At 38.7% G+C, this 26,377-nt stretch overlaps 1 protein-coding gene across 2 annotated transcripts in view; it reads right to left on the reverse strand.

The window, feature by feature from the left end:
• Window positions 1-26,377, reverse strand: part of arhgef10la (Rho guanine nucleotide exchange factor (GEF) 10-like a) — a 115,857-nt gene that overhangs the window by 47,158 nt on the left and 42,322 nt on the right. For both annotated transcript variants that reach the window (XM_062415896.1, XM_062415895.1), the window contains exons 16-18: window positions 26,017-26,132; window positions 24,559-24,686; window positions 13,509-13,609 (exon numbers count right to left, since the gene is read on the reverse strand). In XM_062415896.1, the coding sequence (XP_062271880.1) occupies window positions 13,509-13,609; window positions 24,559-24,686; window positions 26,017-26,132 (345 nt within the window). The remainder of the gene's footprint in view (window positions 1-13,508; window positions 13,610-24,558; window positions 24,687-26,016; window positions 26,133-26,377) is intronic.

Consider the following 26,377-nt stretch of genomic DNA (forward strand, 5'->3'; position numbering starts at 1 on the left):
TAGGCCATAGCAAAATGTTCATTTTCATTTTCGCAATGTATTCTTAGAGGAGGACTTCAAGATAAACAGTCTACTACAAGAAATTGCAAAATTTAAAGACAGCCCATCCATTTAAGCACTTATTATTACTATGAAAAATTAGATAGGTAACTACAAGTTTTAAATCATTCAATCATTTATATTTAGAGTCATCTCCAGTGTCACTTAATAATTTATTTATTTTGTCGGGATTGGGGGGGGAAGTGTGGGTGGCCTTTGGGCTGACTATCCCTGAGCGAGCCTCTGCCTCTGCGTGAGGTCATGTATTAAAAGACTTCAACTGAGGGCAGATTTCTGCAGGTGGGGCAGCAGGTTCAGTGATTTCCTTTTCCCCTGAGTAATCATTAAGTTTCTTCACCTAATTATACATTAGCATACATACTTCCTCGTTTGGAGGTTGGAGGCTGACTTCTTTTACTGAATATGTCTGTCAGTAAAAACTGATCTGGTTTCCAATTTAAGAGAGAGATAGATACACAGAAAGATAGAAAGAGAGAGACAAATGGACAGAGAGAGAAAGGGGTTGTGAGAGAGCGTAAATTATCCTTAACCTTCAGTCTTTGCCATGTAGTAATGATGATGAATAACAGTGAACAAATGATAAGCACAGACCTAAATTGAAAACGGCATTAAATAGGGACACGCAGACCACTCACCTCAACGCACGCACCCTCTCTTTAATACACACACATACACATCATGCACACACAGCTACACTATATCAAATATAAATGTATTTGCTTCAGTGGAACCTCTAAACACAGGAAAACATAGTAATCAAGAGCTGTTATAAAAAGGGAAAATTCCTTTTAAAGTAAAGTCAGTTTTTTATGTTATGTAGACTAAAATGATAGGTAATAACTTACTTATAAATAGCTTACTGTTTAGTATGTTTAGTAGCCGCTACTTGTAAACTACTACCTGAGTACATCATTGATAATGTAGTATAAGCACTGTATAAAATTAAGATCTAATTGAAAACTGTATTTCATACATTTTGTATTCTGTGTTTTCCCTGGAATATTGCCTTGTGAATTATGCTTCATGCCAAATTCACATCATGTTGGATTTACCATAAATAGAACTTACCGACTAAGGGGGAAAAAAACAGCCATGTCAACCTCCTAATGGTAATTACAAGTAGGGGCCTGGGACATGCGACTTACTGTGGCTTCCAGTATATACCAATTAGTGTCAAATTGCGGAACTGTGTCGACACAGGCAGCAAACTGCAGCAAAGCCACTAATGTCAGCAGTCCGATATAATAAAAATCAAAACCGTAATTATGTACTACTGCTAATACAATGAACTGGGTATTTTGCATGTGGGTGGTCAAATGTAAAAGCTTTGAATATAGATACCACATGCAGTGTAAAAATTCCATATGAAGCTTTTTTCTGCCACTAACGTGTCTCTATCCCCTACAGCACAATGACTGCAGCAAGTTCTTACTGAAAACACCTGAAAACAGAAATAGAAACAAAACAAGAATAGAATAACGGTGTTTCAACAAAGGTCTAGGTGTCAGAGATGTAGCTGTCATTTCTCTGTTGAAGGACAAATGCTCACACACATCACCAGTTTGGCTTGAACATGAATTCATCTAGGCAGTTTGATACTGCCATAAGGAGCAAGACTGAACATATGACATATAACTTACCTGGATGTACTCGTTCTATTATTATAATTATGGTTCTCTGAGTGAAGCTAACCCTTTGTTCTCCATTCACAGAGTAACAAGGAAGGAGAGCAGTGGGCTTTTACAGAGAAAACCTTATTGGACAGTGAGTGCACAAATCCTATCCGTATAAACCAATCTGACAGCTCATCACAGAGCCATGCTCGTATTCACACTACTGGAGATACATCCAACCTCTCTTTCGGTGCCAGGTAAAATTGGAATTTCAGATTGATCTAGGATCTGCAGGATGTATTGACTGCTGACAGATCTGTGTAGTGATTCCCAACCAGGGGTGCTTGTACCCTTGTGGGAGCTTCTGCAGTAGCCAGGGGGCAGGTGGAAGGACTGTGGAGTAGCTCAGTAGATTTGGAAAAAAAATAGAAAACATGATTTGTTTGTTGATTTGTTTGACCTATATAATGTGGTTTTGGAGGAAAATAAACACACCAAAAGCATTACAGACTGGTGTTAAGCACATTTATTTTCATACTAACCAATAAACTACCAACTACAATAAACCAACAGCATGTCTTCCACCAACCTGAGGCAGCTGTAGAACCCGAACACCACCTTCTGATTTTGAGTGCATGAACACAAGTTAACAAGCAAGCAGGAAGGTCGAAATGGTGAACTTAAAGTGCTGGCTAAATGGTTCAAACAAACCTGACCAAACCTTCTGGGGAAAAAATATACAACAACAACAAAAAGTAAACTCAACATAAGCAATTCCAAGTTGGGAACCACTGGATTTTTAGAGCTAGTATTTATAAAACTAGATTTAAATTCTTAATATAATATAATAAATGATCTTAATATAAATACAGTAATACTACATAGGTCCCACCAATGTCCACGGCATTGAAAATCTAGAAGTGTGTGAAAAACAGTTTAAAATGATATTCCAAAAGCAAGGTGTTGTTACTTTGAACACTAATTGCTCTGAAACTGCACAGAAAAAAAAGCATTTTATTTCTTTTTGATGTGTTAAAGAAGAGATTATAGTGAGTTCCACTGTGCTGCACTTTATTTATCTACAGTGTTAACGAAAAACAAACTTTATGAATGATGAGATTCACCGAGCTAAAGGTTAAGGTCATCGACTGTGTACTCAATCCCAGCTACTGTACAATAACTATGTATAACATCATTTGTGGAGACGTAGGGTTGGAATGCTAAATAGGGAGATTTAGTTTCTCAGCTTCTTTATTCCAATCATGCTTTTGTTTCAAGTCTTTTGCTGATGAAGATTAATTTGCAGAGCATGGAGCTCTATCAACCCCAGTGACACAAAGGGCAAAGATATAGACTAATTAAATACACCAGTGCAATTGATATTTCCCATGGATCAATGCGAGTGTGGGATCTGTTAATTAAATCCGTGATAATGTTTACTCATCATAAACATTTCCCATGTTTGAGCATAGAGAGATAGGATGATAATCTTCTGTCTGACAGATTAATTTTAGGGCTAAGGAAGAATCCTGCCAGCACATACAAAGTAAATGCCTTTTTTTTCTTTTTTCTTTTTTGAGGAGGAGGCTTCTGTTTAATGTTATCAAAGGAAATCTTTTCAGCTAATGCATTGAGTAGAGACATTTTAACAGCACCAAACAAACAAAAATAACAGTTACACAAAAGGTTGAGCTAATGTTATTTGAACAGATGCAAAAAATCAGTCACCATAGCAACCAAGCAATCTGAATCCTTGGGCTAATGAAAGTGATGCCCTCGCAGTCTTCCCTAAAGCCCATGCAGTGCAGTTGATTTTGCATTCTCCCCCCCTCTCTTGTATCCTGTGCGGTAAACATCGGCATGGCACAGGTTATCACACAGTGGATTAAGAAGGCGTGTCAGAGTGTGTGCCAGAACCTCCTAGCTGCACTCCACTCATCTATTGATCCGCGTGCGAGGTAAAAAGCGAGAGACCGGCACACTTAGCAGTGTAACCGCAGGCAACAGCCCCCTGCCTGCCCTTTGTTCCCTGCAGTGGGACTGATTGCTTGTCTCAATCATCCTTTCACCACCACCACCACCCCTTCCATTCCACACACACACACACGCACGCACATGCACATAAACGCATACTCCCACACACCCTCAACTTCTCTCTTTTGCTTTTCCCTCATTCATTCCTCTGCTTGTGTCTCCACGTCTGGGCTGCAATCTCTCATGATTTGATGGCCTCTTGTTCTTCTTGTGAGGGCCATCAAAGTCTGAATCCTTAACCCTGTCTGAAAGGGCTGGGACGGCATAGTAGGAAGCAATTAATTCTGAGGGGAGAAAGTCCATTAATTAGGCAATGCTTCTGGCTATTTCACAACGACGCATCTGAAACAGTAGGGCCACTCTGAGAGGCATAAAAGATGCAGTGGCACACCAGGTTATTAATGGACCCCAGGGCTCCTTGCAGAGCACCACCATGGGGTAATTCTCACTTTCTATTTCAAGGCCTCATAACTACAACACATGCGCTCACAAAGTGACAAATGTTGTTTATTGGAAACGTGTCTTGCCGGGCTTGGCTGCCATATTATATATTGCAAAGCTTGACTACCAGAGCAGCTTCAGCATTCTGCTAAAGTACAACAATCTCTAGTTAAACTTTTTTTTTTTACCGCAACCAACTACCGGTGCAAATGTTATGGAAATGCTCAAGGTGCAAAGGGTTCAAAGAAAAGCTCACAGAATTAACAAGGCGTTGTTAATGGGCAATTTACTGATGGGATAGGACTTTAATACGGCATGCAGGAATGACACTAAAAGCAAATATTCACACATGTGGCAAAGAGAATGCCACAATACTGCTGTGTTTCCTCTAAATGGAGGTAATAGGATAAACACTGATGTGAGGATGGGTCTGGGAAACTGAGTTTTGTGATGTCTAATCACTCACTAAATCATGCATGAGAACATTAGCTATTTGTGGTGTACACCATTCAGGGACATTTCGGAGCGGGGCACCCATTTCAAACTAAACAAGCCCATGGTTCGGTGCGTTTGAAATGCTGATTCAACTGTCTCTCCTGAGCACAGGGCATGCCTGCCTCCGCCTGCAATGACGAGGAAGCCTCGGTGACAGTACACCATCCGTGAAATTAAATCAACAACTCCCTTATTGTAATTACATTTGGTTAAATGGGAAGGCAAAGTGTGGGTGTAATACAATTAACATGTAATTGTCATCCTGACCAGGTTGGTGCTGATCTATTTCCCCAAGGGATTCAATGAAATCCATCACCCCGCCCTCTTGTCTACCATTTGTTTTCAAATGAATGATTTGATGAGGACCAGAGTGTCACAATGCTGCTGTGTATGTGTGAGCCAACATGTACCGTTACTCATCTAGGTGCTGCTACAATTAACTTCAAATTATGGCTCTTTTTGATTAAAAAAAAAAAATCACAATTAACTTATTTGCATATTCTGATATGTGAATGCCACTGGATTCCTTATTATTATGTTGGGGTAAATATTTTAAGTATAAAATAAGTGAAACATCTCGATATAACATTTTGTAGAACTAGATATTCGCAGACAAAATCGAACATTTTCCATTTAAATTAAATCATGCAATTCTGTATTAATAACACTCCTCTGATTTAATCAAAACCAAACCTGATTTTCAATCAAAGAAAAAACATGTAATTGAATTTGTTACCAGGTGGGAACAAACACATGAATAAACCTCACTAAACCACGTGAACTTCGCTCCCATTAAAAAGTGGACAGCACAGAGGGGTGGTGGATGTTACACACTCTCAGTTTCAGTGTTCAGTTCACAACCTTTGAGATTTCTTCAGCTGATAGAGTTAATATAGACACTGGCAATTTTTCTCAGCATGAATGTACAAGCACTTCTCTTAACCAAAATGTAATGTCCTAACCTTGACTCTAACCCACTTACTTAGTAATATGTTGTTTTCTTTCACAAAATAGCAATAGGGTTTTGATTTAATTTAAAAAAGATGATGTGCTACACTTCTTTCAAGAACTGTATTTGCCATTTGTGCTTGCACACATAGGAACTTTTGTGCGGTTTGTTCAGAGAGTGTAGTTGCATGGATGAGGCAAAAGAGTGTATTAGCAACATCAAGGACAAAATTAACTCAGAGAAAGGTAAAACTTAAGTGCTAGGCTCTCCTTACATACAAGCTTGAAAAAGCTCAAAAACCATTGGTTAACTTGTCTGAAAAAGTGGAAAAGAATGATGTAATCGCTTTCCTCGAGAAATAGCTATCTGAAGCACTGGGCCCCACAACCTTTCCTACAACAGGCATCTGTTGTACTCTGCTGTACCACACATGCCCCCCAGTCGCAATCCAGCCGAACCCCCTCACCAAGTGTCCTCATTATGAAGTTTTCAAACTTCCAAGATACAGTTTGAGTAATGCAACCAGCCAAGGCAAAGTCAAGCTGCTGCTTTGTAAACAGGAGGTCATGTTCTTACCAGACCTACCGGTGGAGCTGCACCAGCAGAGGAGGCAGAGGAGGTGTTTTTATAGGGTAAAACAACAACTAAGATCCCTGAACATACACTATGTAATAGTGTACACAGCCAAGCTTTGTCTGACGATTGATGGACATATATGTGAGTTTGAATCCCTGCAAGACACTGAGAAGTTTGCTCAGGGCATACAATGCATAGAAGATGCACAGAGGAACTAAACTGGAACCTATGGAGAATAGCACTAATCTCCTGTACCATGCAAAAAATTACACTATTTGATGTGTTGAATAATAAGTGGACCTACAAACGCAAAGGGTAATTTTTTCACCTATTTATTTTTGCTTTGCTTTTTTTCCCACTTATATCTAGTTATTATGGTATTAGCTTATCATATGATGGCTGGAATTTTCATTTAGATTAGCAGAGATGTGTTTTCTGGTGTTCACCTTACCGTTGCCTATAGTCTTTGTGAGAAATGGACAGGCAATCTACTGTATATAGTCGACGTCCCTGGAGTGTACCTACACTGGAAGAGAGACCACTCAGATAAATGCTTGTCCATGAACATATCAGATGGTTACCAGGAGACAAAAATGTCTTTTTTTCCCTTCTTTTTTGTGTGTGTTGTTTATTTTAGTTTGGCTTCTACTGCTCCCTTGCTTGCAGTGGATCAGTTTGTGCACTTAACTATACCCTAAGGTGAGGGGGAGGGTGGGAGAGCAGCAAGAGGCTGCCCTGTTCAGGATGACCGCTAAGGGGATTTGTTTATGATAGAATTTTGTAAATGTATTCTTCACATATAACTCTGCATTAAGGCACACTCTTAAATTGACATTGAAGCAACATCTTTATTTACTATATAGAGCTGGTAATATGCTGACACAATGTGGTTTAATGTTAGTTTAACATGACTTCAAATAAGAAGAAAGACCCCTGGAATGTAAGGGCGATGGGTAAAATGACTAAATTGAAACCGGTTATTACTATTACGGCTTAAGCAGCTTGATTCCTCTATTGTTTTTATCCAAGAGACTCATTTACTTAAGGATGAATTACTGAAGATAGGGAGGATTTGGCCAGACCAGGTACTGGCAATATGTTTCTCTTCTCACTCTAGAAAGGTTATAGTGTTGGTTCACAAGCCATTCAAAGTGATTACTACTATTTCTGATACAGCTGATAGATAATTGGTAGTACAGGGCACTCTTTTGAGTGAAAATATCAATTTGGCCCAAATGATGACAATCCCTCATCTATTGAGAGCCTATTTCTACTCATTGCCTCCCTTCCCTGTACAGTAATGATAGCAGACAATTTTACTTGCACTCTACACCTATACCATGATCGTTTATTTGTGCCAGACTCCTGTCATTCTCAAAGTAGAAAGAAATTACAACAGTTTATAAAGGAACTGAACCTTTGCAACCCATGGAGAATGCGAAAACCAATTAAATCCAATTAAAGGGGAATATTCATGTCATTCATCATCATTTAAAACCTATTCTCATGTGGATCATTTTTTAATTTCCACTTCTCTGCTACCCAATAAGCTGCATATATGATACCACTCTTTTGTCAGATCATTCCCCACTTCATAATTTTACAATGATTTGCAGTTAATCAAAGGTTCTTCTAGATGGCACTTGCACCCTAAAATGTTACAAGATTCTGATTTCATAAAATGTGTTTACTTTGCAATAAATATGGACTATTAGATGACACATTACTTGTTTCACTAGCTCCAAATTAAAAAAATTCAAACATAACTAGACTCTGAAAACAGAAAGCTGGAGAGAGTAGCAAAACCCTGATAATTCAGTACAAGCAAAAAAGAAAAGTAACTATTTGACCTTAAAAGCTGAATATGAGCAGCTTTATACAATAGTAGCTGAAAACAGTCCATCAAGGCTGAAGCAAACTTTATATGACTTTTATAACTTTTTTTTGCTGCTTTCACCTCAACTTTTTGTCACAGCCATTGAATTGTTGGCAATAGCAATAAGATCACATCCTTAATCTTAAGTACTATGACAGGGGACTTAGAGCATCATATCATATTGATGCAGATGATGCCATTGCATTTATATCATTACTTTGAAAATTCACATCATTGGTCTTATATTTATATATTTATATATCAGTCAACTTGACCAATTTTCCCAACATGAGATAAGAAAACCAGCAGTACCCCACCTATTTGTAAATGCCATAGAAGGTTTTAAGTATCTGGGTATTAAAATAACACCAGAGATAAGCACCCGAAGTTAAACTTGTTATGAGCCCATGTTAGCTTAAGTGTTGGAAGAAGACACAAGATGGATGACATTGTTTCTGTCCATAATGGGAAGAATAAATATAATTAGGTTTAATATATTGCTTAAAAGTTTATGTTTTCCAATCAATTCCATTGGCTCCTCTCCACCTTCTTCTTCATTTTTTCCCCAAAAGTCAGGAAGCTGTTTTGAAATGTTATTTGGAGAAATGGGTTGCCATGACTTAGACTCTCTCTTTTGTACTTGTTTTATGATAGGGGAGGGTTACAAGCACCAAATTGTCATGGGTATTACTTGGCTGCCCAGTGAAGGGCTTCAATGTTTTGGTTTCTAGAGAGGTTGCTCTGCCTTGGTTACAAATTGATTTCTTGTCCTCAAGGGGTTGACATTGGATAGCTTTTTATAATCGACTCCCTTTAGGAAATGAAGAAAAAACACGGTTAATCCTTTTGTGGAAAACACTATTGTTGTCTGGCATGAAATACATAAATATCTAGGCGACTCCCCAGTGTTGTCTTGTGTTTCACTAATGTGGGATAACACCTTAGGCCAGCTAAAAATGACATGGGATTTAAAAAGTGGTTAAATAAAGGCACAGTTAAACTACTGGATCATTATGAGAACACCAATCTAATGTCTGATGAGCTCAGAGTGAAGTATGATGTGCAACAGAAAGAAGTGCTATTCTGGCACGCCTAAAAACAATCTCAGATGTCCACACTGGAGATATTGTCAAAAAATGTTTCAGTGGAGGGTGGGCTACCCAATTATATAATATAATAGTGGAAAGCCATAAATACAACTCTTAAAGTAAGAAGCAGGATTGGACATGTCTTAAAAGAGAACATCTGAGTGGATGAATGGGGTATAATCATATCAAAGACACAAACACAAATCATCAATGCTTGACTGAGATTAAAATAACAATATTAATAATACAATATGGATAATGAGAATGTACATAACTCCTGTGAAGTTAAATATACTTCTTAATATTCCTGACCAAAATGCATTAACCATCAATGTGCTTTACATCACTGCTTGTGGGAATGTGAGGAGATTCAAAAACGTGGGGTTTGATGGTATCTCTCAAATGGCCATTTCTCCAATACCTCTAAGTCATAAACTGTGTATACTAAGCATTTACACAGACAATTGCTCTCTTACTAATGGACAAAAAAATGGCGGATCTATGTCTACAGAAACCATGAGCCTGATTGCCCTGTGTTAAGAATGCTAGCTGCTCATCTCTTGGCCACTGGTTGAAAAACATCAAGTTTGTCCCTTGAGAAATACATTTATGTAGTATGTGTAGGAAGAAAGCTGAGTTTTATGACTGGGAGATGTTTTTTATTAATTTGCTAAAAATTGAATGTTGAAGAGGCACTGGAAGTGTTAAGATTAAGAAAATAACTAATGGATTGTTAGGAATGTGAGCTGTATGCTGTTTTATGTTTGTGGTCGCATTCTTACTTTATTTTTCTTATTCATTTTCTTTATCTACTTGATTAATTTTCCTTTCCATTGTAAGTCCTTGTCCTTTCTTTTACTTGATTATGGACTATTCATTTTCAAGTGATGTATTTATTTATTTATTTTTTTGTATTATTATTATTATTATTATTTTATACTGCCATATGTTCAATTTGGTGGAAAGTTGTGTTAATATATAAAACCAATAAAAGCTACTTTAATTTTTTTTTTTTTTTTAAGATGATTAAAAACTATTAATACATTTTTCTCATTCATATTTTAATGAAAATAATGATAAAATGTTTCATATTTAAACTTTTTTGCAATTCATTCACCATTATCACTTCTGTCTGAGGTTATTAATTCCATTGCATGCTGGGACAGTTTTATGGCCCCCGAGATCCCATAGCAGACAAGCAGCTATATTAAAGAAATTCATTAAAAAATGGGCAGAGAGCTGAACTTTCAAGCAGGTCACTTACTTTATATATCTGGAAAATGTTTTGTCACTCAATTTAAGTAACTAAGCTCTTATTTTTGTTTTTATGACCTTCCAGCTCTTATCAGCTAAACATTATAAAACATTTCCATTAACCTCAGTTTGTGTGGTTATGTGAGATTGCAGATGGAGAGGTTTGACACTGTGTGGGCTGTCAACTATGAATATATATATTTATATACATTTATATTAACAATTCGAGAGAAAGTTAATGTGAAAGGGCCCTGTATAATTGCCTGGGAATAAAAGAAAATAAAACTGAGCATAACTTGTTTCTTTCTTTGAAGGATGTTCTATTTGCTTGCATTTATGTATGTGCAATCTCTCTCCATGTTTGGTTGTGGCTGGTAAGGACTTCAGGGATTTTAAAAATGCAGTGATATGTGATATATGATACATGATATGAGAGTTATGTCTATGGCTTAATGGAAAAAGAGAGACTTCAAAACCAGCATCTGTAGCAGAACAACTGTCAAGAAGTTTTAAAGTTTCATGTATATATCAAAGTACAAAACACACTACTGGAAATTCAGCTCTTTTTAAATGCATGCTGTTACTCTCAAACAAAATACTGACTCCTTTGGGGTGAATGTTTCCAAATAATTTAGATGTTAAGGAAAAATGCTCAAACTGAACTCAAGTTTAAATATATGCTGTCGGTCATTTTAACAAGAGATGAGTGAATCAATATCCCAGTCAAACATGTCTTCTTGTTGAAAGTTAGTCCTAATTTTCTCTGCAACCTCACTGCCCAAATGTGTGTCTTGAGCTTGATATATTGAAATCATCTCTGTAATGTATGCCCTCCCCTCTTTTAGGTCTACTTGTCCTAAAACTCATCTCTTATTTTATGTCTTGTCCTTGCACTGTGCTCTATTACTTTTTTCCTTGAACCTCGGCTTGTTCTCCTTACACTTGGGTACTTGTCATTTTGGAGATTGAGGAATCAGAGCTTATACTTCCTCATGGTACTGTCATTTGCCTTGGATAGCAGTGTTGGCAAAAAATGTAATCCAAAATGTAATCTTTGTTAATTTCACCTAATCAGTTGATTCATCTGAAACTTTTCAAAGTCAAACAAAAAAGGTAAAGATTTCAGGTTTATCTTTTTACACCCAGGAGCAGAAGTTCTGTGACAAGAGCTTGAGGCTACAAGGTAATAGGACAGACTGACAAAGACAGATTGGCACTGACAGTCATTATAGAGCCAATCAATAAGAGAGTAAAAAATAATGTGGAATATTTACATTTTGATAGCATTTTATCCCTTGTCTTCAGTTTTGAAGTGTGTCTTTTTATCCACGGCTGTAAGATTCAAAGAAATTGAGAAAATTCAATAAACATTTATTTGGTATTTTGTTCTCAAGTGAATGCCAAATAAATTCTGTTTATTGAATTAATTTAGGCAGCAGGAGTTAGAATGACATATTTCGATACTCCTCTGTTCATTTTATTCTCCTCAAGTCATGTCTGAGGTTTATAGAGACCTCAATTTATGGTCTCCATAAACATTATAATGGTATGAAGTTCTTCATCCATATGGACAGCTATGGATAACATGCATGATTTGGCTTTAAATATCACCCATGTCCACACAGCAGCCATAGGGGGAGGAGAGCTGCATGTTATAACTATGCCAGTGTCCTCATCAGTACGCCTGGTGTGTTGCTGATAAAGGTGTGAGCAACAAGGAAAGGCTGGGGATCCTGCGCTTCACTGCAGCCGCAGCATCCTATGTGCTCAGCCTGATGTTTTTGATGTCACTGACACAAACTATATACAGCAAGCTCTACTGGAGAGTCTGCAGATGTACTGTATATATGTCTTCTTACACCACTATACTATTACTGTGAAAATGTGAGCCAGCAGAACAGGGGAATAATCAAGCGTTAAGGTTTTTTTTCATTTAGTTTTTAGTTTTGTTGGTTTTTCTTTGTGTAATGCTCAAGGACATAGAATCTCAAAATAGACAGGAAGCAAGTGTATTTTCTGTAAAGCACAAAAGCGTCTGCCTCTTGACCTTTGACCAACCCAGCTCCCATTGACTATCTCAAGACTAATGCTTGTGTATCAAACACATTGACAACACATCTATGGCCACTTTAACACAAAAGCCATCAAATTGAGTGTCCTTAAATCTACTTTTAATAACTTCCTTTAAATCCTTGAACATTTCTGCTCAGGCACTCACAGCAATGGCCTTTGGGATATAAGACACCACAACAATGACTGGAGCTGCACACAAGCACACATTGCATGCACAACAAATGCAGAATAAAATGTGTATGACAAGGAAGAAACGCTCAAGGCGACTCAGGGAGTAGCAAAGGATGGAGAAAGAGTCTGTAGTGGTGAGTGGGTTATATGCGTGCCATCATGGCCAAATAAGCAGATTAATGTCCTCAGTAGTCCCGTCTTTGTTTTTGCCACTGGATGACAGCATGCATTGATGAGCCCCAGAGAGGAAGATATCCTGTAATACAGTGTGGTCAGGCTGCATAGTAGGCTTAGGTCTGGGCAGTGCAAGGCAAGGGTTGGAGGAAAGAGGTTAGGAAGATAAAAAAGAACTGTGCTGCTCCCTGCTGGGCAGGGTCTGGCCATTTTATTTTCCTCAATGAATGAACGTTGACCACTGCTGAGTCTCTACACTGACATGCCAAAATATGAAAAAAGACAGACTTAGCCTTAAACATGATTGGTAGAGAATTTAAAATACTTCCAATGTTTTTTCAAGCACAGTCAGTGGCTCACATCTTTCCTGTTTGAAAAGTAATGTTTGGTTTCACAAAGATAGATGACATCTTAGAACACAGTTTACTAATTTAACATTTGCCTCTTTCCTCAGCACATAAACTTCCGATGACCCAGTTGAGTGTCTTGGTTTTTCTCTGATTATGTAAGTCTTAACACCAGTTTTAGCCAATAGAGAGTGAAGCAAACACTGATGATGTGTTTGAGCCTCTGACTTAAAACATTGTTATTGCATTTCATTGCATTACATCATCCTGTTTAAATAAAAATGACATAGTAATCCTATCTTTGCGCGTGTGTGCCTCTGTGAGTGAAATGGTGTGTGTGTGTGCGTGTGTGCTTACGTTGTGCAATCTTGGCAAGGTGCAGACGGTTGACCCAGGAGATCTTACTAAGGGGGTTGGGAGTGTTGAAGACCACCATGAAACTGACAGGACGCCCTGACCTGGAGGAGAACACACAAACACACAAGTTCAGATGCGGGAATAAATCAGATGTATCGATACTGAATTTATAACATGTTTGTAACTTAGTGCAAAACAACACAGGATATAAACACTAGTGCTGGCTCATCCCATTTTTTCATTTCATCATTTGAGCAGGTCAGACAGTCCATATTGCGAGATATTGTGAATATTTACTGGGATTTTACACCAGGCTTCAACTGGATTGCATTGTGCAATCCTGTATTGTGTAATGATAACAAAGCTGAACCATAAACCTTGAAAACAAAATGTACTCCCTTTACTGGGAGAAATAACTGCCGGAACCAATCATTTTTTGTAGTTGTTTTGTCTCTGTGCACGCAGGTTATTGCTGTTATTACTTACGGCTTAAGTATACTGTACTGTATGTACTGACACAGAGCCACACGAAACAACATGAATGTCACTATGTTACCTTGAAATTCTGTAATAACAGTAATTAAACTGAATGAATTTTAAGTTTCCAGCTGAATGTCTGCTTACATATGACTTGTGCGGAGTTGTGAATGTCAATAAAGCATGTACAGACAATTAAATCTCTATCTCCAAAACAAGACAGTGAAGGGGCATTCAACACATAGAGCTTTGAATGCAGAAGGCAGCTCTAACCTTACTGCTACATGCAAGGGTTTTTATTTTCGTGCCACTACACGCAATAATGAGGTCAGATGAGCACAAAAAACTGATGGCCAAGCATTCCCATAGAGCTGGTAACTGATGAGTTACCAGCTACTGAAGAAAAGATTGAGCTCGTTGGTGTTTTTAACAATAGTAAAAAAGTAAAAAGAAAAGAAAAAAAGCCAGAAATTCCAATTTAGCAGACTGAAACTCAAATAATGATGAGGTCACACTGATATTAAAAGGTCTGCTTATTCAGTTCTGATATATGTGAACTTCAAATATCCCAGGTAATTACTGTAAGATCATAACATGTTTCAATGATTCTGTTTCCAAGTCTTTACTGTGAGACTTATTACTGGGTAAGAGTTCAAAAGTAGGCACTAGAAACATGGGAACTGATAGTTCTCCATCACTGCTTCCTTTATCCCGGCTGAATTTACAAGGGCCGATTGACAACAGAGAAGGAAAGAAAAGGATTTTGATGAAAAAGAAAAAAAAAAGGAAAAGTGCATTTCATGACACATTTCGTGGGTGTGCTATATACAAGTGGAACAAAACAGCCAGAGAAACAAGAGACCAACAAGGAAATTAAATTTTTCATTTCATGGGATTTTAAGTTTAATACACAAGCATTTTTTCTGTCAGAAGAGTTGCTTGCATGCTTGTAGTTTTACAGTGGTTAAGTCCAGCAAGCTGAGGCTTTATGATTCTAGCCTTCAACATTTAGGGCAGGTTGTGATGATCACACAGTCCGGTCACGGTAAATTGGTTGTAGGTGGGCTATGACTCTCAAAATGCTACTTATATGTGGGCTCCACCGGGATCAGGAATTGCCAGAACAGACTCTGATCAGTAAAAGCTTTTTGGTGCCAAGTCAAGCTCAGGCACAGTTGGACACCAGACTCTGTGTGTGTATGTGTGTATGCCTGTATGTGTGTGCATGCGTGTGTGTGCATGCGTGTGTACACAAGAAACATAGAAATAGAGTAAAGGAAATAGAGAAAGCAGCGACGATGTAGGTGCACAGGTTATATAATCGCTTAAATACAACCTTGTGTTTTATAGAACACATCAAGCATACTAGCAGTTAAGTTTCTGTTTTCCTCGAAACTGTATTATTGTTAGAATCTACACTTTCAATCCTCTGCAAAGGAGTGAACTTAACACTTTTTAGAATCACCTTTAAAGCTCGCAGGGGGTGATTGTTTGATATATTTTGGTGTAAGTATCCCTTTAATGTCTTAATACACAGTATCCTGGTAAAGCAGAACAAACTTGATTGAGAATTGATGGTGTTCAAAAATTAAACAAACAAAACTGAATCATTTAACAAAAGTTCTCAAGAGACGGATGCTGTGTCTCGTGCACAACACCTACTAATCTATTTATATACTATTCCCATTATAAATCCATAATTTAAAGTTTGACAGAGTTGAAAAATGTCCTGTCATGCTCTTCAAAGTAAATCATGCGAATACAGTTTGCTTAAGGCCTTCTTACATGCCACTGACACATATTTATGCTGGAATTTGCATTTTGCCCTTGTCTCTGTATGGTAAATGTCCACATTACTTACAGGTGTGAGTAGGAGCATATTTCCTAGTGGTTCACATGTAGAACTGGTAAGGTGCAGAATATTTACCAAAGATGCCATCAAAAAATAAAATGGTTCACTAACTTTAATTCACTGCTGACAAACAAAGAATTAAAATAATGAATAACGTTTAACAGACGTTAATGCAGAAATGATATAAAACATTCCTTATACCACTGTAAATGTGGTTTGCTGTATGTAACAACTTACATCAATATATAACCGTTTCTGGGCAAGTTTATTTTAATTTAGGAAGGAAACTACTGAAAGAGATTGTAACTGTGTATACAGTAAACTTAAAGGGGACCTATTATGCTCATTTCCATCTCTATATTCTTATTTTTGGACTCCACTAGTTTAGATTTGCATGATTCACAGTTTAGAAAACTCATTTATCTTATACTGGCCCTTTATGCACCCCTCAGTTCAGCCTCAGTCTCTTAACAAGGAGTCTTAGCTCCATTCTCTTTAAAGCTCCCCACCGGATGAGTCCACTCTATCCTGATTGGCCAGCTGTCTGAATGCCTGCCGAGGGGCAGCCGTATCAGAGTAATGTAAAGTTACCGCTGATGCAAACTCAACATTTACTGCTTCATAATAAAAGCTTTTAAATGACTAAATAATGGGTGATTTTTATTGTAAACAATTTAAAGGAAATTAAATGTGTGCAACAGTAAATTAGCAAAGCTTCATTAGCAGCAGTAAAACCCAACTGTCACAACAAGATATGGAGATATTTAGAGCTCTTTGTTTAGCGGATCAGTTAGAAATACAGGGAGGAATAGAGCAAGCAGAAACAACCACAGTGAGATGTTTGATTGAACGCTGCTGCACACCTCCAACAGGTACACAGCTTATTTTACTATGCTGTGCTCTGTAATGGAAAAATGTCCAATCTTAAGTCTTCAGTTGCCTCAGACTGATTTGATTCATGTCTCATTCCATACCAAACTACTATAACTGCCAAGCAGGTGCTGAGGTTCTGTAAAGTAGCATGCTGTGAGCTACTTACTTATTGGTAGCAGCATCTCATGAGCTAACAAAGTATTTTTCTATACAAGGATGACCTTTTGGATGATTATTATTTTTTTATATCCTCATAAAAGGCCAGGGAGTCAGATTCTGATTCTAGTCAAAAATGTTATCATTTGATTTTGTTGCCACAAAATCAACAGTGATGTTGTCTCCTGGTCTAGTTACTCTTTTCTTACTGTAATTGGCAAAAAAGGACAGGAGAGTCATCCAAGCTCTCCAGGGAGCTATTAAAAGAAAGATCTGTTGTTGAATATAACAGAACATCACATGTGATAAACCACAGTAGGTATAATTCATTATTCATTATATCATAAAGAATTATTTCTCAACCAGGGGTCCGCGGATTGTTTTGGTCCACTCCAGTTTATCCCCTTTTAAAGTTACTTTATTATGCTCTTTATACAACGTGTTTCTGTATTCATTACAATTTAAAAGCCCTCTAGCATTGCAGTGGGCAGGAACCTTTAATTTCTTAATAAGACTCTTATTGTGAAACATTTGCAGGAACATGTTGTGGAAAAGTCCTTGACTTGCAAGGTTCATGCAGCAATTGATATGTAACTGCAAACACACAAACAAAGAAGAGGAACTGTGTTTCACTATAGCATAGCATAGCATAGCATAGCATAGCATAGCATAGCATAGCATAGCATAGCATAGCATAGCATAGCATAGCAATATGGACAAATGGCTTTGACTAAACAAACGGCCATCTGTTTTGGACCACAGTCAAACAGACACTGGTCAACAGGAGAGGAAAGCCAAGATAGAGAGCAAAAAAGGCAATATGGGGGTGCAGGGGTCCAGTATCCAAAAAAAGTTAAAAAGCAAAGAGTTAGAGAAACATACAAACTAATCTGGTTATAGACTTCTACCTTAGAATTTAGCTTCCTAAAACACCTACTCAGTCGCAGTTTGTTAGACGCATCGTTAAATTTAAATATTTGGCGGTCTCTCCAATCAACTAAAATAGATTAACTACTTATTGCTGAGCAATATAAAGTGAGACTGGCATCATCAGCTGTGCGTTCGCAATGACTCAGCCAATGTGTAGGCCTATACATTGACAGGGGCACTTTGTTGTCTGGATTGATCAGGATTTATTGGAACTACAGTAAGCTGTCGGGCCAAGGATGAGACATCTTTTTAAAGCATTAAGCAGCTTTCCAAAATAATGGCCTTGTCTCAGTCACCTGGTACAACCATTTCACAGTGATTCTTAGACAATAAAAGAAAGAAATGAAGAGTGCAAAAGAGTGTGTGAAAAAAAGGGTGGGGGTGGAGGACTGGGGTTTAGGCACATATATGGAAGACAATTCTACATCATTAGAAGGTAATTAAGTGGAGAACAGACCACAGTCTGAAATCCAGCTTCTATCGTACCTGCCGCTGCTGGCTGCAAATTCATTTTAATTTCATAGAGCATGAAAGAAAAAGGCAGAGAGAGAGAGACACACACGTACAAAGACAGAGAAAGACCGCAGACAAGAACAGAATAAAATAAGATCTCAAACTTCCTTGACATGTTGAAAAAGTGGAGCTTTCACAAAGAAGTGTAATTCATACAATGCACTGCTTAAATATGGCAGAGGCAATTTGCTGAAGACAGAAGGGGAGACAGGGTGTGACGAGAATACAACTATTCACTTGGTTGGATTCCTTAGGCAACACTTCATACCCACACGGCCTCAAACATGCTAAACTAAGCGCAGTCTCCGATTCCTCCCTCCTGCCCGCTGATTGACAGCCGCAGTGCAGGTATGCTGCACTGCCAGAATGGAGAACTACACTCGGGCATGCTGGCAGAGGGGAGATGAAGAGAGCTGAGAGGTAAGGAGAGTCAGAAAGGGAGGGGTTGGGAGAGAGGGCAGAGCAGGCCGAGGGAGCGAACGGAGGAGCCAGCCCAGCTGATTTACGGGAGCAGGTCAGCGCTGAAGCACACATGTGACACTAATGCACAAGGACAGGACAGATGTAGGAGTGAGTGTTGAGTGGCAACCTGTCATGCACCCATCCTTCAGTTCACCTCCACAAAAACAAACAGAGGAGAGAAAAAGTTTGCTCTGCAAATAGTGAGACGAGTTAATAGAGACGCTGTCCCTACAAGGGTTTGTTGATCTAGTTCTAGACAGACTTGACAATCAATCAGAAAAATATTACATGAGACTTAAGGTACGGTCAGACTGAGTGTGAATCATAGAGGTGACACAGTTGTATCCAAAGTCAATATAAGGACACAAGTGTACACAGACAGATAGAGGAGTCACTGTAGGTGATGTGAAATGAGGCAAAAATAACAGAAAGGACAAATATCTCAAATCATCACATACACACACATCTGATGTTTGTGCGGTCAGTATACTGGCTGTTTGTGACATGCATGCATGGACCTAGATTTGGTTATACACAGTGGTAACTTTTCCCTACCAATATCAAGGTATTGCTGGATTGTCCCTACCAATATTTTTAGCTGCTTTATATGCACGTAATGTTAACAGTAAGATCTCTGCAGAGTTGACAAGATTGTGTGTTTTCTGAAATAAATGGGCTATTATGATAAAGAGTGAAATAGGAGGATATGGGAGATACTTAACATGATGATCTGGCACCCTCAACTTCATGTTGTATGCACTGTTGACTAGAAGCAGCCTGGCAACAGCAGTTGGAGGATCTGAATCAGTGAGTATTTATAGTTTAAATGTCCCAAACCTCACAGAACTGAAAACAACCCCACTAGTAAAAACTAAGATTATTTGATGTTGTTTTTAATTTCAGGTGTTAGGTGTTGTTTGCTAATTTGTGATTGCTGCTCAATGCTGCTTTAATTAAACAGTTTTATTACTGTTGGTGAAAATGTCTCCCGAAAGCAAATAAAGACATCTGGTCCTTTTTTTTTTTTTAAAGAGGAACCAAAGTGTCAGTAACAGTTGAGCTTAGTTAACAACAATGTTTTGTAATCAATTCAAACATTAATCTTTGAAATTAGTGGGAGAAATGTTGTCTATTTTATGCTGTGTCTCCCCTTTTCCATGAATGGATCAACAGCAGTTATTACTGCATATGTGTCATTAAGATATGAACATTATTTATAAGCTAAATTAGCCACAGCTTGTCCAACTGATCTGTTTGTGGCTGTTGGGAATCATTTTATAACAAAAATCCTGTCAGCAGCAGCCTGAGCAACACAAAGACACATATGAGCTGCAGCCTCTGAACTGAGCTCTGATGTCTCAGAGACACACAGACAGGTGAGCTGCAGCCTCTGAGGTGAGCTCTAGTATCATAGTGAAGGATCGGGCCATCAAATGAAACTTTTGGGTTATGTTGTCCAAATCCACAAACTGAAAGAAGGATAGAATCTCAGGTTTAAAAACTTTACAGGAGCTATTTACAGCTACACTTCTGTTTTAATGAAACAGTTATTGTGACAGTCCATGAGGTTACTTATAAATGTTAATTTTGCTGTCAGATTTATGGTAAAGTAGGCTATCAAAAAAATTAAATGTGAAATTCCAGCACTAAATGGTTGTATCAAGTCAGCCTTCACCTCTCCTGACAACTAACAATGTACTGCCATGGAATGAGTCACTAACAGCACTTTAACACGCTATTACTGTGTATGATGCAAGATAATGAACATGTATTCAATCTGGTATGACCTTTCATACTGTTTATTACCAGAAAATACCTGGTTGTCAAAATTGATATGATCCAGGTCTGCACCTTTTGTATCATAGACGTCTCTGCTGAACCACAGAATAATACAAGACCTTGTTTTAATTTGTGTTCTAAACAAGGCTGATAAGTTTAAGTTCTTTTTAAATGCTTGCACTTAAAATGAGTGCACTTGCACTTGTGTTTATACTGAAGAAGGCTGTCAGAAGGCGGTGACCCGGTGTTACTTTTACTGAATTATTGTCTGAATTATCCACCCACATTATGAAAAATTAATGCAAGAACTCAAATTAATACTGTTCAACTATCTTTGCGAAGGTTAAATGTCACATCATATTATCTACTTGGGGTTATAGTCACCCCATGATTATTATACAGGAGCATTTACTTATTCAGCTTTATTTAATCTAGACTTGTGAGTTTATATTGTTTTAAAAATCTGTAATTGTGTGTGAAACACAAACTCTTCCATAACAGTTGATTGTTAAGAAAATGTTCTATGAGTGCCCCTTTAGCTCCAACAACACTGCACCTGATAACTGAAAGTGAACTGTGGTTATTCCTGCATGTGTGAATGTGAAGAAAAGAAGAAAAAAAATGAGCAAGCAACCTCTTGACAAATAAGGTTGGAAATGGTAGAGCAGAGGTGGGGGTGGGTGCAGGGGTGGAGCTATTTCCATTTCATTATACACTAATGCACAGAGACATGACAGATGCTAAAGGAACACTCCGCCATCTTGAGAAGTCATATGTAAAATCGAGTTAAATGGGAAGACATAATCCATCTCTCTGAGATCAGTTTTTGACAGAAGTGTGAAAGTGTTCCTTTCAATGATAACAGCGACTCTCATTCCGAAAAGACATGTTGCTGTGTTTTGTTTTCGTTTGTTTTTTGTCATTTCTCAGTGTTGTGGGGACCTAAACAATGAAATTACATTAACTGGAAAAGAATATAAGATAGAAGGATATCTCAAAATCTGGACAAAAAAACCCCAAACAATCTGTAATGATAAACAAAATTATCTTGATCTGTAATTGTGAGAACAAACCCTATAAATAGGATCCAGCACACCTCTCTTCAGACAAACCCCTTAGCTGTCCAGACACAAGATAAGGTCACAAGGACTCTCTAGACACTCTTTGGGAGCATATCTGTTTGACTCTCAGACTCTCAGCCAGAATGAACTAGAAAAAATAAAACCTGAATCAGTCTCATGACTGTGAATGTAAGGTTTTCCATCCACCTCAGGTAGCCTGTACAGCCTCCATAAAAGGGCCAATGATAAAAAGAGGCTTTGGGCTTACAATACCTTTCCTTCATGTATGCTGCGCTAGTGGAAAAAGAGGTTGGGGATGAAGCTACAAACACATTTTGTTAAACTATGAAATTTGAACTCTGTATCTATCGTTTGCCAGTATGGCCCATGTATCTGTGCCTGTGGTTGCTCCAGCAGACGCAGTAAAAGAGGATGTTAATGAACTGCTGTCACACGTAGGCTGCTGCCTTTGAGGCAGCAGTCAGGATTCTCCCCACGTACTCAGTCTGTTTGCAGTGTGGAGGCTGTGATGTGCTGCCTGACTGCAGAGAGTCGCTTGCGGCCAGACAGGAGGGGACCAACTCAGTACAGGGGGTCCCTGCTGCGGCCCCACTCTCTCACCAGCAGAGCAAAGGCTCGATTGTGTGTGCAAAGGCTCGACTGTGTGTGTATGTGTGTTTGTGTCCTTGTGTGTGTGTGTGTGCATGCTTGCTTGTTTGCAGGTGCATTTGTCAGTAGCATGTGTCAATGCACATACAGACACCGAACACACTGTTGTGCCCTGTAGATTGTTACACAGATTAGTGACAAAACGAAGAAGAATAGCAAGGGAAAACCACTGTTTGTGTGAAACATATTGTGGGTACGTTTGTGTGTGTGAGAAAGACAGAGCCAGGCTGCCCGCTGCTCTACCCTGCAATCTGCCATTGCTGCACCCTGGGTAGTGTCAGAATGGTTTTGGTACCCACTGTGCCACCTGTCACCCCTAGCCCCGAGGCTCACTGCCGGTCCAGCCTCCCGACTCCGAGGCCCAGCCTCAATTAGATTTCTATCACATAACCAGGACTGGCTCTTTTTCCCTACAGGAGATTCCTCTCTTTCAGCTGACATTGTTATCTTTTCCTTCTCCACAAAAACTCTGTGGCCATCTCCAAGTGTGAATTTAGCACAGGGCTTGCCCTACATTATTTAACTGTTAAATACAAATCTACATCTTGGACATATGTAGGGGTGGGAAATCTTCTTGTCAGTGCAGTTGCTAATGACATTATCTGAGGAACTCAGCAAATAGGGTACCCCTTGAAGGGGAATTCGGGGACTCTCTTGTAAGCATGACATCTGGCTCCACCAAACATCTGAGTAAGCAGATTGGCCCTGCAGGCCTGGTGTGACAGCCGACGAGGAAGCTGGGAGATGTGGGAGAACTGATCTGCACAGCTCCGCTGCTCAAGCTGTCACTTTAGCTTGGCTTGGCACAGTTAGATTCTCCCTGGCTCTGAAGCATTAGACCCACTCTTCTGACTGCCACTGCCCTGCCGGCACAGAGCCAAGTCTTTCATGGGGGAGGTCGATCATCACTCTCACTATTTTTTTTCTTCCTCTCCTTCTCCTGCTTAGTCTCTCTCAGCAGGGCTCTGGCTTCTCTATCGCAATCTTTCTCTTTTTGTCCTCCCCTGCTTCTTTCTTATCCTATCCCCACCAGAAGCCATGAAATGGGATCCATTATAATCTGCCATTATTTGCTATTCCCAGTTTCTGTGCTATAGTCTAAGCTACTCATATGCTCTCTCCTTGCTATCTCTGTTTTTCTCTAAGTAGGTGTTCAGTCATTCAGTCATCACTCCACCCACCAGGATCCACTTCAACATGTTAAGACAGTCACTTTAACATCCTATGTATAACAAGACACTTATATGTTAAGGATATATTGCATATGAGTGTATAAGTATATCCAGCACAAAACTGCAACTCCAACTGCTGTTTTGTGTTTGGACAGATGAGTGAAAAATCTATTAAGGGTCATTTTTCTGCATTGCAAGTAATCTACTTGAATGCCATAAATATATGAAAAACATCAGGGGACTCTGAGGAAACAATTTCCCTTCTAAACCATATGGCTTATTAACTTGCTTATCACTGTTTACTTTAGTAAATTCTCGTCTAAAGTCAAATGTAATATAAATCCTAAAGCTGGGAGATGAATGATAGTACTGTAGCGTAGAAGAATATTCTACTCCGATGCTCAATACGTGTATTTTTGAAAAGATCCAGTCCTGAAAAACTAACATTTTGTGGAAGCTATTCATTATTCCACCGGAGTATTAAGTGTATTATTTGAGCCAAGTAAATACCCACTCATGACAGAATAAACTGTTCCTGCCTCTAATTTGCAAAAGGTTAGTGTGTCCTGTTGGCCCAGTGGCCTAAGTGCAGATATGTAACCACAATATGCTGAATTTTTCCCTCTTTCTCCTTCTATTTTGTGCCGCTCTCATTTTGTAAACCAAGCAAAAATGGCAAAGTGTAATTACAAATGAATGAAGAATATCATTTTTAAAATATATAAAAATGTTTTTTTTTAAATTGTTGCAAAGGGTGTAGGCATTGAACTCTGGCTGAGAATAAACCTGCAATGCTAGAGATTCCAGCAGCATACAAAATGTCAAGATTCTTCATCATTATAACCCATGTTGTAATGTATGATAGCCTGGATCTGTCTATGTTTTTCTGGTTATTTCATCATTAAGACCTTGACCATAAATCGAGCAATTCCATCTTTACGAACTTGTTAAATCAATTACCGATATGATAGAAATATTTGGTGTTGCGGTTGTTGTTCGTTATGCTGCTTTTTCTCTTACTCCTATGCATGTGTGCATTCACATTCCAAAATAGGCCATGCAATAGATTTAGTTAGAGCCACATCTGTATTAGTGGTACTACTCACTTGTCTGGCCTGCCGGGCACCTGCAGGCGTAAGCGACATTTGTTAGCACTCTGGATCTGTTCTTCTTTGATGCGAATAAGCCTCTGCAGAGCCAGACACCAGTCCTGTGCCACGGTGGTGTTCAGGTTCTTTGATGAAAAAACACACACACACACAGTTAATACTTGTTTCTCAGCTGGGTCATAGTATGTTGTCTAGCACACGTACAAGCATTACGTGCATAAAAAGTCACAGTGGTGTAATGTAGATGTATTTACATATTGATATACTTACTAAATCCAGTCACATAAAACCGCAGTACATAATTTGAAACCACATGCTTATGGCAATTTTATCCCGTCAAATATAATGTTGAATTCAATTCAACACCGGCCTCCATTTTACAGTAAAACCTAGTCCCTCAAGTCAAATAGTATCAAATCAATTTTCAGAAGTCAATGAGCTGTGGAAAAGTATTTCATCTTTTTGTGCGGTGGACAACATTATAACTAGGTGGAACCTGAAAATCAGTGATTTAGTACCAGGCCAATATCACTCCTCCTGAGGACATTGTGCTCATTAAGTGCATGGAGGCAAAGGTGCCATTATTAGCCTGAGAGGCTCTTCGGTGATTGCTGGAGTATACCTCCTGTGTGTTATGTAGTGTATGATATTGTTAATGTGTTAGTGGCAGACTACTGGGATGTGTCCTGATTTGAACACTACAGGAGGGGCACTGCCGGATTCTTTTGCAACATAGCAAATCTGACACTTGTATCAAATATATCAGGAGGAACATCTCATTCCCACCATTGTGGCACTGTTGATGATGAGGAGATAGATGGGAGACTTCATGCTTTTAGAAACTGATAACTCCAGAAGAATATGAGACCACTCTTTGATCACATTTTAAACATCTTGCATGCTTTTGCAATTTCTTTATGAGGAATAGCAGATATTTCCCCAAATGGTTATCTTTGTGCTATCCAAACTGGATGAGTTAGTTTGCAGGGGAATCCAGCAGTTTGAATGAACTGTGTGTACTTCAGTTTTGTATTTCCTGGCTCTGTGATTCTTCGTTGTGTTCTCAGGGCTCAGGAGCTATTGTAAGGTGAGCTGCAGTTTACAGAAAACATTCCATATTTCATATAGTTCCAGTCAATATATTGATATTACCGGCTTACAAATCATGTGTAACACAGAAAACTATTTTTAGATGTGAGAATAGCACATGTGAAGGTCAGGATGTGGGAGCATTTTAAAAAGGCCTCTGAGTGAACCAGGCAAGGCTATGTAGTGGTTTGCTGTAAGTAACAATCTGTGATTTCTTTGATTTGGCCTGTACAGTCAACTTGATTGAGGAAACCTAGGGCTGAGATGTTGCCTTTCAGCTGACTTCATTGAATACTTCGTTGTAAGACACACATTATCCCTGTGAGATAGTCCAGGGACAATGAAAGTATAACATGATGCATGTACCTGGTATTGTCCCTGCAGCGTGCCCACGAGGAGAGTGACCTCCTCCACAACAGAAAGGTCATGTTGTAGTTCCTGCAGCTCCTGGTAGAGACGTGGAGGCCCCAGGATTGCTTTACCTAAGAGGTGGGCGACACAGAGCTTGAGAGTTTGCGATGTCTCTGACATATTGCACATTCCTTTGTAGAAACACATTAAACGTATACAGCACACTGACAACCACACAGCACGCACACATTAAACACACAAAGACAGAAAGGTTAACTGCCTTAACCTTTTTTCATCATACTCACATCGCTCAACCTATTATTATATTATATATATTTAATAGTTATACAGAAAGGGTATTAGCAATTATCATTAT

The sequence above is a fragment of the Scomber scombrus genome, chromosome 3, assembly GCF_963691925.1.
Source record: "Scomber scombrus chromosome 3, fScoSco1.1, whole genome shotgun sequence".
Classification (NCBI taxonomy): Eukaryota; Metazoa; Chordata; class Actinopteri; order Scombriformes; family Scombridae; genus Scomber; species Scomber scombrus.